Genomic DNA, 15585 nt, shown 5'->3' with positions numbered 1-15585 from the left:
AGAAGGTAAAATAGAGTATAAAATAAAGGGTAGAGTAAATAAAGGAGAAATACAAATTTTCAGAGGAAGTCAGTGTTTGATGATGTCATCATGTCAGTACATCATAAGCATTGAACACTCCTATTAAATTACCGTAAAATCATTCTCCACAATCACTATAGAAGCAGCAGTGCTGTAACAAAGAGTAGCAGTATGCACTTATATTCAGGTGTTTACGTTGGAGGAATGATAAAAGCAAACGATAAATGAAAAAGAAAATATTTATATTGCTATTACCACAGTCTAGTATATACAGTCACGAAGCTCAATACATAGGGAATATGCATCCATAGATAGTTGCTAACCACTAGGATCGTTACTATCGCCTCATTACAGATAATGCGAAATAGTACTGGCACAGTCTATTTTTTCTAGTACCCTCAACAACTAAAGATTCGTGACTATATACTAGACTGTGCTATTACCATTTATTGTTGCTCCAACATGTATTTACCAGTACCCTAATAAAGTGATATCGTAGGATGCTCTAAAGACCCACCTCTCTAGAACATAACATGCAGTGCCATATTTTTTCTTAGAAATTAAACTTTCATCGATTTGGACAACAACCCCTGGTCTATCGAACAAAAAAATCATTAATATCTTTGATTTTCCAGAAGCATAAAAATGTATGTCTCTGAAATAGGCCTGTGTAAGATATTGAATAACAGTTTTTTTCTCGGAAACTTTGTCAAAAATGAGAACCACGAACAAAAATATACCTACCGAGATATGAGTTGACCTAAGCCACTCGCGTAGCTCAGTCGGCTGAGGCACTTGCCCGTCAATCAGGAGTTGCGCTTGGGCGTGGGTTTGATTTCCATTTGGACTGTTTACCTGGTTGGATTTTTTCCGAGGTTTTTCCCAAACCATAAGACCAATACCAGGTAATCTATGTCGAATCCTCGGCCTTATCTCGTCAAATACCATTTCGCTGTCACCAATCCATCGACGCTAAATAACCGAGTAGTTGATACAGCGTCGTTAAATAACCAACTTAAAGCAAAGTGAGCTGAGCATAAAATAATAAAGTTAAAATGATTCTGAATGTAATAAGGATCTATTCAAAGAAAATGTCACTCTTCTTCTTTCTGTATCTAGAACAAAAACAGTTTATCTTATACATCTCCTAATAGGATACCTCCCGGGTCCCACATCGATTTATTATCAATCATTGTCTTTGCTCCAAATTCATTTGAACTAGCCGCCATGAAAGGTTGGGATAGATGGTATTGAATAGTGTTGCCAATGCAATGGTTTTACTGCTAGATGTGGTGTACAGTGTTATTATACTCGGATAAAATTGATAAAATATGTGTTGTGTACAGGTGTTTTACACTCATAGCGGCAAAATAATTTCACATTATGATGCTCATAAAATAATTTAGCTTATTTCTGCGAATTCTGCACTATTTCATAGCGGATTTTTAAGAGTTGAGTTGGTGCCACTGGTTTTGTTGATTCAGTTGATATCATTATGTTCGTTTGAAATTGTATCATGCTTGTAGTTTTATTTCGATAAATAGTCATATTAATCGTGCATAATTAACAAAAGACACCACCAGATCATGTAAGTAAATCCTAAAAGAACGTAAAAACTTAAGTAAACAGTACCAACCTCATGTTTCAATTTCGCAGAACGACACCGGGCCCCTAACTTTCATATGAGTATTTTCCACTTAATATACTTCTCACCTTACCTAGGATTATTTGTATGGCCCCTATATGATTACACTGTCATTACTGAAAGAATGAGGTATTTTTCTTTTTTAGTATTTCTAACTCGGTAATTGTAGCCTACGTTACCACCCTGAAAGACAACCATTATCGCCTTGAAAAAAACGAATAGGAAAGAAGCTTAGAACGTGCGCTCACAGTAAAGTACAGGTTTCCCCGCACCTCAACAAACTGGAAAGAGTATTATATTATATTATTATAGATATATTAATTGTCTCCTAAAATATTAAATGTTTGAACTGGAAAGAGGCTCCCCATAGAAGATTGTCTAGTAAGCACTGTAAATCTTTACAATAACGTTACCAAAGGAAGGCGAACAGCAAGAAAGGGCGTATTCTTAGACCGACAATTTGTGAGTATATGCAGGGCATACCAAAAGCCTAAACTAACCTAACGTAACCTAACCTATCACTGATCCGTAGGCCTATATGCAAGGTATACCAAAAGCCTAACCTAACCGGTAATTAGCCTATTTACTTCTGTGGCAAATTGGGGAAAATTTCAGTATACGGATTCCTCACTGACAATTATATCTTAAAATACTAAAAAGAGCAGATTTGTCTGCGTTTGTCGAATGCTCATCATCATGCTTACGAAAAGGCACTTTTCAGTGCCAATAATTTATTTTGCGTGCACAAGGTTGGAATTCTGAAGTAAGAGGGAAAGGAAGTAATCCGTGTTCTGAAATTTATCCCCAAATTGAACGTTGGTCAATATGGCAAACATCATCGAGGAATCAGTGGCAGGTTAGGTTTAGTTTGTTCAGGTTTTTGGTATGCCTACAAAAAAAAAAAATAATATGCAAAGTGAACCAAAAACCCGAACAGACCAAACCTAACCTGTCACTGACCCCTCGATGATGTCCGCCATACTAACCAACGTTCAATTTGGCACAGAAGTAAACAATTACCACCTAAACTAACCTGTCACATTCGTATATGCAAAACATACCAAAAGCCTAAATAATCTAACCTAACCTATCACAGATTCCAACACCTCTTTGCTGACCTCCACTTTCACAGCAACTTTCGATCCTTATATTTGGTGTGAAATGGCACCGGGACTCAATTTATTTTCTTCTGGACCATGTAGTGTGTATTGTTGCTTGGTCTATGCATCCTGCATAATTAGGTGAAACGAGCGTTGAGCGGATTCCGCCGATTTTGGAAGACACCGACGTACTTGAACTGCCAACATAGAAAACAAAAAATCACACTCAATCGCTTTCACCTTCATCTTGACGGGATAATAAAAGCCTAAACTAACCTAACCTAACCTAAGTGCGTCGGTGTCTATTCCAAAATCGGCGGAATCCGCTCAACGCTCGTTTAACCCATAATTACCTTGGATTCAAGGATATGAGTCTCAGGCAATAATGAGGAGCTTGATTTCCTCTCCTACAGGTTATTTCACTGGTGCTCTGGGTCTATAATTATCTTTACAATCATTAATCCTTTCTGCAAATCTAGCTGTTACAATACAGATAAAATGCTTTTTTTTATAAATAATATCCACCCTAACATTTGCCAATCTAGGCTATCACAGTCAATAATTATTGTGGATCTTTCATGTTTGTTAAGCACTATTTTCATACCAAATCTTCCTCCCATTAAAATAAACGGCACTGAAATTTCATTCAGTGAATCAGTAAAATCCTAGGTACTGATATACATATGGATAAAGGTTTAAATTGGAACATTAAGTTGCAGAAACTTGCAAAAAAGTATTCTCACTGATCCATTTGTTTACGCGATTAAAGAACTTTCTACCCTTTTCCATTAAAAAGATTTAGTGCAAACACTCGTGATGCCCCACTTTGATTACTGTGATATTCTGTTTACTGACTTAAGTGTTACATTAGGGTTATGACTTTTTTGTAACCCGATGTTCCTGTATCATAAATCGATTAATTTTTGCTTATAAATAATGAAAAAAAGTATTAATTTGGTTGAATTTCTGAAAAAGGTCACCCTCGAACCGAAAATTCAATGTTACCATATACGCTTATAGGGTAAGAAAATCAAAATATTTCAAAAACATTATATTTCAATTGTAATGATGTAATTATATAGTATGTATTCAGTCTTCAAAGCACTGTTTATTGATAGCAGTTTATTAGCATAAGAAATTAAAAAAAAAAACATAGGCTACAAAATTACAAACTCGCATATGAATTCTACAAGTACAAATAGCTGTATACCGTAACAAAAAATAGTAGCCTATTTAGCATAATTATAAGCATAATAGCCTATATAATTATTATGTTTTGTTAGACAAAATAAATCTAAGCTGAAGTTTCTCCTTCCTTTTACTGATGTAATATAGATCTTGAAAGCACTTGATAGCCTGTTCTACACGCTGATTTATTTTGGGAATTTCCAGTCTAGATGGTTCTTGATTTCAAAACATTTTCAGAGACTTCAATGCCTTTTCATGAACCTGCAAGCTGCTACATAGCTTCTGATAATAATCAGCTGCATTGTACATTTGGTCAGTAAACCATCTGTAAGAGATAAATCTACAAATTTCAAGTAGTGAGTCTCTCCTCTCTGATATAAGAATGAAAGCCAAAAGAGCTAGTATTGCTCGGGAATTTCATCTTGCATTATTGAAATTAGGTATTTTCTGAAACTTCACTTGTCTAAGTCTTCCAGTTTCTTCAAAAAAGCGGAAAACTCGAGTTAAATGAAATAGAAATTTCACATCATCACGCCATCCTGCTTTTTGACTAATCTCTCGTTTATCATTTTTTAAATTCATCTTGAGCTGTTCTTAGTTAGCTAAAAGTTCCTGGATAAATGAATATTCGATATTTGTTGTTTCCTCCTAATTCATCATCAATTATTATGCGAGCCACTTGTTCAAGAACATGATGTTGACAACCTATAAATTGTGGTTCTTTCAGTTTATTTTCAGTAAAGTGTCTTTGTAACTGAATGACAATCCCCTTCATTCTTTCTGTGTTCACAGTCGTAGTGTCCATAACAATCATCTTTATGCTCTTCCATAAATTGTATTCATGGAGAACAGCTGTTATTCCTTTGACAATAGTGTCCTCTTTTCCGTTTGGTAAATCTAATGCATGTAACTTATTTAACTTCTCTTTGTTCACTCTTCAACACCAGAACTTGATATTCTTGGCCTTCAATATGTTTAACATCAAAATGCAATGCCCGGTTTTCTAAGTATAGTGTTTTCTTCATTTCTTCTGTAAGTTTAATAGCTTCTTTAATAGTGTCATAGTGCTATTACTTGCTTATAATACTAATACAGTATACGATTTCACATACACTTCATTTCTAATTTTCCTATAACTCGAAAACTTTTACTTCATCACTTAATGTTAATGCTACATTTTACGCAACTTTTTTTTTTAACCAGGAAAACACTAACTTACACTTGCGCTCTGTCTAGCTACGACAGTATACAGGTGTGAAGCATTGAAAATCTTTGAAAGGACTGGTCTGCTTAGTCAACAGGGTAATAAAATTTATGACCGACAGGCCAACACACCCTGGTACCCTCTAAAATTTTGCATATTTCGTTTCCTTGAAATTACACGCTGTTTCAAAATATAGTTTACATTAAAGCAGTGTGCCCAAAATATTATTTTTGTTTTGAACAGTAGCAGGCAGTTTTCGTTTCCGCTTGGACAGTTTTCGTTTTATTCAAGAAAAATTACACATAATACATACGAATTTCGATGGGACCAATAAATTGTTCCGAAATAGACAGGATTCCGGATTATTCAGGTTCTGATTTGAACAGGTTTCACTTTAAAAAGATCATGTACATTTGGTAATCATGTGGTACCATTTCATTGTGATGCTTCTCGTTCCTCAGTGGTTAGTGATCTACTGCATGAGCTACATTGTGTTTGACTCTTACTTTGCTGTTACTGTCTTTTGTGAAAGGAATATTTAGGTGATAGTGTGGATGATTACATGTTGTGTAGAATTATGTAAGTGTGGATGATTACATGTTGTGTAGAATTATGTATAATAAATTAGTGTGTTAAATATTGTAATGGAGTATTGAGTATGTGTTGTGCATACCTTATTGTGTGTGTATATATTTTGTATTGTGACAGCCTCGTGGTCTAGTGGTCAGAGTTTCTGGCTGCAGCTCATGAGTCCCAGATCGGATTTCCTGTTAGAGCACAGGAATTTTTCCTTAAAGGGAATTATCCCTGTGTACGTCCATGATCTAGAATTTAGGTTAAGGTTAGAGTTAAAACCTCTCCTGACACCACATAATTATGATCATTCCATCTGTCATCTGCCTTCCAGACACCCCAATCTTAGAAGTGAATTACATTTAAGCCACTGCCACGAGAGAAAACCATAAATGTCGAAAGACAATCTGGTGGCATTAGAGAAAATTGTATTGTCCTAATAATTATGTTCAGTTGGCTTTTCGGTGTAATGTGTAGCATCACCATGTCTGTTTTATTTCAACACTTTTAAACGTTTAAAAATGTATATTTTAACAATAAGTGTTATAAGGTGAACTTCAAGGATGTAGGCTAGTATTGGAGTTTTTCCTTGTTTTGAGGCTTTTCAGAGTTTAGTTAGGATAAGTTTTAGTTTTCGTTCATTGACTTTTTTTTATTTTTCTCCTCATCAATTTCTCTCATGGTTTGTGAGAGTCAAGGCCCTGTGGTATTGAAAATTAAAATCCTCTTTTTATTGAATACTTTTTACATACAGTGCATAAATTGTTAGTTTTAATGTTTCGTGTAGCCTATATACATTATTTTTTTACAGAAATAATGGTGTTTGCTGCATCAGGCCTTATTCCTGCAAGATTTCTTACTCTGACATCACACCTTGTAATCTCTATAGTAATACTTTGGTCCAGGGTAAGGAACATCAATTTAATGTGATGTGCTTAAACATTTGTTACGAAATTTATTATGGTTTGTAATCTGGTACTATGTAATCCAATATTATTTCTTCTTTTAAGCACGAGAATGTTAAAGCCTGTTTGCCATTTGAGTACACAACAGAAGATTATTCTAAAAAGGACATTGAGTAAGTTTTATAATGAATTTATTTAACTATAAAGTAATATTTAGAAGAGGTATACATTGGACTTTTTCCATTGCTGTTCACAAATGAGTTCTCAATGTTTTACAAATTGGCTTAATCTTCTTCTGGTAGAGGGGCAGAGAAGGCCTGACGGCCTTATCTCTACCAGGTTAAATAAATAAATACTACTAAATACTACTAATAAAAAAAATGTGTCAGAAGAGTATCCTACTTGTTGGTAACTTTACAAACAGGTAAATCAGCTAAACTAATTCAATTCAATAGTATTATAATAATAACTTAGTCTTATTTCATTTTATAAAAATAAAGTCTCTTCATAATCTGGTATATTTAACATTCGAGACGAATGATTTTGTGTCAAGTATCCGGGTATTAAATTAAATAAATATAGATTTAATAAATAGTTTAATTTTTCAGAGTTTCTTTCCTTTTTTTTTTTTAATTCGACTATGTGTATCAGAATATGTATAAGAAATAATGTGTCTGACTAACAAAATTGTTTATAGAATTGGTCTTTTGGACTATAATGAAACAAATAATTTAAAATAAACTGTGTGAATGTTTTCCGAATAAGAATGATTTTTTTTAATATGTTAGTATTCTGTGGTTCTTTAAACTTTTTGTTAAATTTCACTGCTTGTATACTTTGGGGCTTGGTAGAGTGTAAGAGAAGGCTCTATGGCCTTAACTCTGCCAGTATAAATAAATTATTTTTATTATTATTATTATTATTATTATTATTATTATTATTATTATTATTATTAATGTCGGTACCTATATTTTGAAAGTAACACTTATGATATTTTGTTAAAAATGGAAAGTATTTTTAATGTAATTCAACATAAATTAATATGACAGTAGTTTCTCTTTGTATGTGCATCATGAAACATATTTTATTTGCATCTATTGTAGAAGATACTGTTAGAATGTATGTTCTTCTGAATGTAATCAGTAATTACGACGTTTGGGAATTTCTTTACTGATTTATTAATATAAATCAAATTTCTTTTCATTTCAGAATGCTGACTGGATTAACAATAGCAATAACATTGATTGCCTTTGAGCTCTTGACCTTTTTAATGGGCATAACAATGTTCATGCCTTCTACAGCAATGGTGTGTATCCTTTTGATCTATTAAAAAAGTGTCCGTAAATATAAAGTGTTTCCTGTTGCATTTTTAAAGTACTTCTGTAAAGTACAAATAATTTTAAGCTTATGAAATTACTGGAAGAAACACCAACATCTGCAGAGTCTCATTGGCTTCCTCTCGCTCTCCCTCCCACAGATGGAAACAGCAATTTTAACATTTGATGCTAAGGGCATATATGCCAGCTCGGGCAGTTCCTCCCATTACGGTAATATCACAGTCTAGTATATGCAGTCACAAAGCTCAATACGTAGTAAATATGCATCCATAGATAGTTGCTAACCACTAGGATCACTAATATTGTCTCATTACAGACAACGTGAAATAGTACTGGCACAGTCTATTGTTCCTAGCACCCTCACAACTCAAGCTTCGTGGTAATATATTATTATATTGTGGTAATTCTTTTGCTCTTGCAAGGAATGTCAGTGTTTCATGATTAATACCGAGTTCACTTTTATTCTAAACATATGATCACACATCGCCACTTTTGCTGTGCAACTTTTTTTACTGCTGCACACCCTGAGAGCTGCTGAAGTTGCAACAGAAGGTAGTGAACATAGACGGAAATAGAACTGTTTTCTTCAGGGACACAATATATGATGAAATAATCTAATTCACAAATAATATTCTTATCATGAGCATAGAAATGTGCGAACTCGCATAACAATTTTAGAAGCGCAAAATTGTTCTCTTAATGATAGATATGGTCTCTACCAGAGAATTTATTGTTCGTCCAACAATAACTGCACATCTCTCCTTGATGTGAAGTGAAAAGGAAGGACAAGGAAAAGAGTGAGAATGAGGGGGGAATAAGCTGGAAAAAGCTATGGACAGCTCTTTCTCATCCTTTACTGTTGTCTCTTTTCTTTTAACTTCACATCAAAGAAAGATGTGTAGTCATTGTTGGACGAACAATAAATTCTCTGGTGGAGATCATGTCTATCATTAATTTAGCAAATTTAGGGCCGATTTCACCAACATGTTACTAATTCATAATTAACTAATTGTAATTTAACTTCAATATAGAAGTTAAATCATATTTAATTCGTTTGCATTTCACCAAACTAATACACGTTTAAAATAAAGTCAATTAATTTAATTTCAAATTAAGTCATCTAGGCCTTCGGAATCGTAGTAAAATAGTAATTTCGAAGGCCATGTGCCTTGTTAATGTAAGCAGTGACCTTTATAGTAAGTTAATTTGTATATTGCGACTAAAATGTCATCATAACCTAAAAACATATTAAAATCATCGTAAACAAAAAGACGGATGGGAAGAATTTAGAAATAAGTACAAACAGATTTCTATGCAAATAAACCTCATCCCAGTGTCTTCAGCAATATTGAAGACAAAACGGGATAATATTAAAGTAGATGCAAGGAAAATGAAAAGACTTCATGGATTTGCGCTGTTCCAATGCAGTAAAACTCCCTCCATTCTCAAGGTATAATGTGGTCCAGGACTTCAATTTTCTTGTGATTTCTGTAACAGATTATTCAAGATATGTTTATAATATGTTCCTTAACTATAGTTCTAGCGATTGCTGCTCATTCAAGTGCTTCAGTTCTACTTGCATATTTCTTGTTTGATGAATGGGATTGCAACCTGTACTGGTGGGTGTTTGCATTTTGTAGCATGCTTCCAGCCGTCATTGATGCCACAACAGCCATTAGTGTCTTAGTTCTGAAGAAAAGTTGAGTGAGAAAAATCGTAAGTTGAATGTGTGATTTTACTAATAACAGGTACTTGACTTTGTCAATTTATGTATTATAAAGGGATTTCACAGAATCATTTAGTACTTGCTATGCATTAATTGAAGCGTTGGGCCGAATAATGGTCTATGTTACAATTTTTCAGAAACAAATGTGTAATGGAATAATGCTCAGTAATGTTCTGTATTCTCCAAAAGACGAAGAACCCTTTAAAACTGTACTGGAATGCCAGAAGACTCATGGATTGAATCCTTATGTCTTGCCATTGGATAACAACAACAACAGTAATGCTCTATATAGTCTTACACAGCTGTCACAAAAATTGTTTTTCAATATCTGTATCATAGGCACTTGTACACAAGTTACAACCATGAATTTATTGATTGAAACAATGAATGGTCTATGTCACTAGTCACTTCTAGCGTATCCAGTTGTTTCCATCATATCGGGAGTTATTGCATGGAAGTTTGTTCTCTTTACAAATACTGGGTACTTGAATTCTGTGAATCAGATTTCAGTTGATCTATTACGTAAAATGCACGACTACAAGACAGTGATGATTTCTACAGTAGATATTGACCAGCTAAATAAATCTAAAAAAAAAAAAAAAGTATCCCGAGAAATTAATATTAATAAGTGGAAAGATGTGTCACGAAAGTCACTGAAAGATAGTGGTCTTGAGTATACAACAAGGAAGACGAAGTCGCAAATTAGTGCGAAAAATCCCCCAAGTATTTTAAGTTTCTGTCTGTTATTTTTGCAGTATTTTATTAGTTGTATTTTAATTTACACTTTACCTAGTGTTAGTTGGTCTATGTTGTGTTTTGTCACTATAGTTTATCTTAGAATTTTATCGAGGTATTTCGTTTCAGGAACAGATTTGTGGAAATTCTTGTAAGGAGATGTGCTCATAGCTTGCTCTTGCTGTCAGAAAGGAGCTGTTTAAAATGTATTACTCTCTTACAGTCAGCATTGTGATTGTGAGTGTTATTGACTTCATTATTAATAAAATTTATACTTAAAAGATAAGCTATCTGTTGGGATGGATACTGAATATTCGGGACAGGGTTCAAATTATATCCCCCCCATCAATTTCTCAACTGTAATGTTTATTTTCTTTATTCGTTTGTTATTGTTACAACTTTCATTAATTTAATGGTGTCTGCAGTTATTTTCTAATAATAGTGTTATTATTTGATCAATATTGTATGTTTATCCATAATATGACATTGAGTATGACTTTAATAAATTACATGATGTTAATTCATATTAATATATGACGTTTAAAAATAAATGTCATAATCATTTTGTTCATAATTTAACCTTTGTATTGATTTTGTATATTTCATAATACATTCTGATTGTATAAAACTATTTATTGTCTGTATTCCCCAGTTGCACTTCTGTGGAGTTAAAAATGTTACAAACAAAGGAGTACAAGTGAAATTTCTAAGAATATGAGTTAAGTGCATCCAGGGCAAACTAAAACATCTAAATTTTAGTGGCAAAGGGATACATCTTTTAATTACACCACACACTAAAATTGAAATAAAAAATTTCACTGAATTTACGAAATCTTAAGTACTTTCAACCATATTTTCCCACAAATAAACTTAAGTACACTTATACTCCTTTGCTTCTGACACCCTCATATGATGTGTAATATAACTTTTAATAACATACAATCGTATACTTCGCTTAGTGTACAAAACATATTGATGATCTATGTCTCCCGTCCGATAGTAAATTTATGAGCAGAATTACATGTGGATACTTTAGCAAAGAAGGGCAGCACTGCTACTTACAGACCTGTTAGTAAATCTACGTATTACTCTGTGAAAAAATTTATTAAATCTACATACTTGGACTTCAACAAACAAAATTTGATAACACAATCTCAAGGGAAAAAATAGAACTCTCCACATCATAATCCACAGTTAATTCCCGATTTACCACGCAAATCGTCTGTAACTGCATTTAGATTGGCAACAGGCCATGACTATTTGGCCAAACACCTCCATAGAATTGGAATATATCAGTCCCCTAACTGCCCATTGTGCAACTCAAACCAAGAAATGGATTCGGAACACCTCAAAATCTGTGCTTCAGTGGCTGACCATAACAATATCTTTGAAAAATATTGGAGTGCAAGAGGTCAAATGACTTTATTGTCAAATGCCTGGCATTAGAAAACAACATTTTTGTTCCTCCTGCACAGTTAGCAGATTATAACATAGACCGTTATTCAGCCCAATGGTTCAATTGTAATATGATGTACATATTTCTGGAAAATTTGTAGACTTATTTTTCATTTGAAATGTTTTTAAATTTAAAACTTTGGCATGATTTTACTTATTTTGTGAATTTTTGACTTGCTGAATTTTATTGTATAAATTTCTTAATTGCTTTTAATTTAGTCTGTGGAAGATTATATGATTTCTGTATTTTTCACAGCTGCTCTTTCTAGAAGTGGATCTTCGAGTATGTTCAGACTTGGCTCCTACACTTGTTACCATGATGTAGCAGCACCAATCAAACAACTTACGTAAGTAAGAAATAATCATTAATTATCTGCAATTTAAATAAATTTTAGACATATTTCTCTCTACATAAAGAAAGCAAGTATTTATATTGTCTGAAGTCCTCATTCTAGGTGATCATGTTAAGTCATTTTGCTCGTTTCTGCAATGTAATTCTCATACAGTGATGATGATGAGACTTTTTCCTGTCTTCAGAGTAAACTTTAATTTCCAAAGAAAAATTTAATATATGACAAAGATTTAAGGTAGCGAGAGAGATGTTACGAACTTTTCGTTGATAGTATGATTACTGTCATATATTATTATCATTTGAAAGAGATGGACGTATATTCTGCCTTCTATACAGACTTAGTAAAAATAATGTCAGTGTTACCTTTGTTAGAAACTTTTGAGTTCTTGTGGTAAAAAGAGCAAATGGTAAATGATGAAATTGTACCCATTTAACATTTTTCTGCCTTAATGGAAGTTTACACTAAATGGGATTTCAGTGTTTGTATGAAATAATTTATGGGATCATAAATTATTAAGGTTAAATGCAGAGTAACATTGAGTCGAGGTTATACTGTATATGATTGGGAACAGATGATCATAATTGTATTATGGTGTGTTAATATTTCTAATGCAAGTTACAGAATATTGACAGACAAATGAATACTGATATATTTATGTCAGTAAAGAGTGAGCAGTGAAGCAGTATGCTGCAAATTAGACATAAACATGTCATCATAAGCATTTCTGTTTGCTGATTATGGAAACATTTCAGTGTTCCTAACTTCCTAATGCAAACAATACAGTTTACATATTAATTTATTAAAAATAAAGGTTAAAAAATTATTAATTCATTAAATTGATCCAGGAGTTGATAACAGTGCCTGCCTTCAATTTCTAAGCATTTATGGTACTGGTACATCTTCAGAGAATTGCCTCTCAGTTGTTGCAGTTTCCTTCCAGAAATGGACGCATTGTATCTTTTAAATTCCCTCAGAAATAAATTGACTGCTACAGACAGAAAAACATGGTTGTAGTTCTCGCAACATGGCAGTTATGTTTGGTTTTTCTCTTCTATAATTTCGTAACTTCACATGCAGAACCATATTTGTCTATAGTGTGAGTAATGTTTGTTTGTTTTATGCAGGGTGTGAATTAAGATTTCTGATGAGGAGGGGGGGGATAGAATCCTAGGTAGAAAATACCATACATAAAATTATTATTATTATCCTCATTCGATACGGTTCAATGCTTGGTCACAGAGAGTTTCTTGTCTTGCATCTTGATTGTAATAATAATAATTATATCCATGAACATGTTTAAGATAAGTTGTGTAATTCTTAAGTTATTGATTGTTGTCAGCTTGATGGTGATAATATATCAATATTATAAAGTATACTCGTATTAAAACAACTACATTTTGTGAGGGGGGATAGAAGTTATCCCTGGCAGGGATGTTAATATGAATCTATGAGAGGGGGATAACTTTTCAACAGGGGAGAAATCCCCTCCATGTCCCCCGTTAATTCGCACCCTGGTTTTATGTTTTCAATGCCAGAACTTAAGTTTTACATCATTTTCCTTCAAGCTTTCCAGTATAAACTTGTCATATTCTTTGAGTAATATTTTGTATTTAAAGTTGTTACTCTAATATTGTTTTACGATGGTCATTACAAACTTCCTTAAAAGTCGTGAAAATGCTGCATTAAAGAAAACAGAACTAAATTAACAGTTAAAGTTTAATATCAAGAACCCTGACACATACATATTGTGAATTTATTACAACTCAACAATAGGATTTTATTCTTCCAACAATAATTCCTTTCTACAATTCACCTTAAACGCTCTCGTCAACAATAGGATTTTCACTCAACACAGTATTCGTTATAGCACTCCACTGACGGCAATGACAATTTACTTGGACTATTACGAACAACAATGAACTGTTAATCTTAACTAATATTTACAAAGCACTATTTACAAATCAGAACTATCAGTTCTCAGTTCACAGTTCTTCTAGCTCAGTCACTCGAGTTCACAGTATCTCGAACCACAGACCTTCAGAGACAGTTCACTGTACTCGAACTCAGGTCCCTCCAACTGCGGTCCACTGCACTCGAACTCAGGTCCCTCCAACTGCGGTCCACTGCACTCGAACTCAGGCCTTTGGATGCTGACACAGTTGCGGACGCACACTCGAGTCGAACTCCGGTACACAAGACTGACTTGCTTGCTCTGGCTTACTCACTGACTGAATAACTGAAACTGCCCATGAATCACACACACACTGTCCGAGTTCCCTCGCGCTTCTTCTTTTATAACCACAGCGACGTAGCCTGGAAAGTTCGAATTCCCGATTTTTCCACTTCGACGGACTTCTCGAAGAGTCGGGAGGGTCCGTCCCCCCTTCACTCCGCACGAAGCAGTTGCGCGCGCACACTCCCTCGCCGCGTAGGCCCTTTCCCCTCTCTTCTCTCTGCTGCGCGCCGTCCCTCAGTGCTTCGTGGACCCCGCGCGATCTTCTCTCTTGCGGGACGCTGGTCGTGAGTTCGAATCTCACGTCGCTGTCACATTGCTCCCTCCTTAGGACTGCTCATCTCGGGCAGTCCCTTGGTAGGCTGCTAGTCGGTCCAACGTTTGGGGTCCTCCGGCTGCTCCCTCCTTATGGTGGTGCCACCCCATCCTTGGCTTGGCTGGCCAGCAATACTCGTACTGCGTGGGCGCCGTCTTGCTTTTCCACTTGGCCCTCCAGGGAGAGCTCGCTGGCCATGGGTTGGTCCTCGGCGTCCATCAGGAACACTTCATCCCGACCAAGACGGAGTTTACGGCGCCGGACGTCCACCGTCGCATCGAGTAACTGCATGGCGTCGAGTCCCAGGACGACGTCCTCGGTGATGTTGGCGACGAACACCCACATCTCCAGTTTCCTCTTCCCCAAGGTCAGGTCCAGGAAGACCTCTCTCTGGATGGGCAAGCTCTCGCCTGAAGCAGTCCATAGCTCTTATTGGCGCAGCGGCGTCCTCCCAGGTAGGCCACGCACGACGTCTGGTCTGGCAATAGTGAGCGACGCCCCGGTGTCTACCAGTACTCTGCATGGGCGGCCTCTTATCCATCCGTCAGCAATCAGCCCATCGTCGCATCTTCTGTCGACCGGTTTCAGGACGAGCCGAGGAGAGGGTGATGATGGCGCCGACGTGCTCCTCCTAGCATCGGCCCCCTCTCTCTCCTGACTGTAGCCAGGTCGGTCGCAACTCCTCCAGAAGTGCCCAGGTTCACCGCAGGACCAGCAGGTGGGCACCCGTCGTCCCCGTTGCTCAGGCGACTGTTGACTCCTCTCGGTGTCAGCCACCTCTCTCTCCAGCCGGT

At 35.5% G+C, this 15585-nt stretch overlaps 1 protein-coding gene across 1 annotated transcript in view; it reads left to right on the top strand.

Moving 5' to 3' along the window:
• The first annotated feature begins 1487 nt into the window (after nt 1–1487).
• The window catches only part of LOC138697159 (transmembrane protein 107-like), a 28382-nt gene continuing 14284 nt past the window's right edge, over nt 1488–15585 (top strand). Inside the window, exons 1-6 of the mRNA XM_069822736.1 lie at nt 1488–1609; nt 6543–6637; nt 6742–6809; nt 7846–7946; nt 9517–9689; nt 12146–12236. Coding sequence (XP_069678837.1) covers nt 6548–6637; nt 6742–6809; nt 7846–7946; nt 9517–9677 — 420 coding nt within the window. The 5' untranslated portion in view covers nt 1488–1609; nt 6543–6547 and the 3' untranslated portion in view covers nt 9678–9689; nt 12146–12236. The remainder of the gene's footprint in view (nt 1610–6542; nt 6638–6741; nt 6810–7845; nt 7947–9516; nt 9690–12145; nt 12237–15585) is intronic.

This window comes from Periplaneta americana, chromosome 1 (genome assembly GCF_040183065.1).
Source record: "Periplaneta americana isolate PAMFEO1 chromosome 1, P.americana_PAMFEO1_priV1, whole genome shotgun sequence".
NCBI classification, from domain to species: Eukaryota; Metazoa; Arthropoda; class Insecta; order Blattodea; family Blattidae; genus Periplaneta; species Periplaneta americana.
The sequence above is the reverse complement of the archived record's forward strand: the minus strand, read 5'-3'. Positions and strand labels throughout refer to the sequence as shown.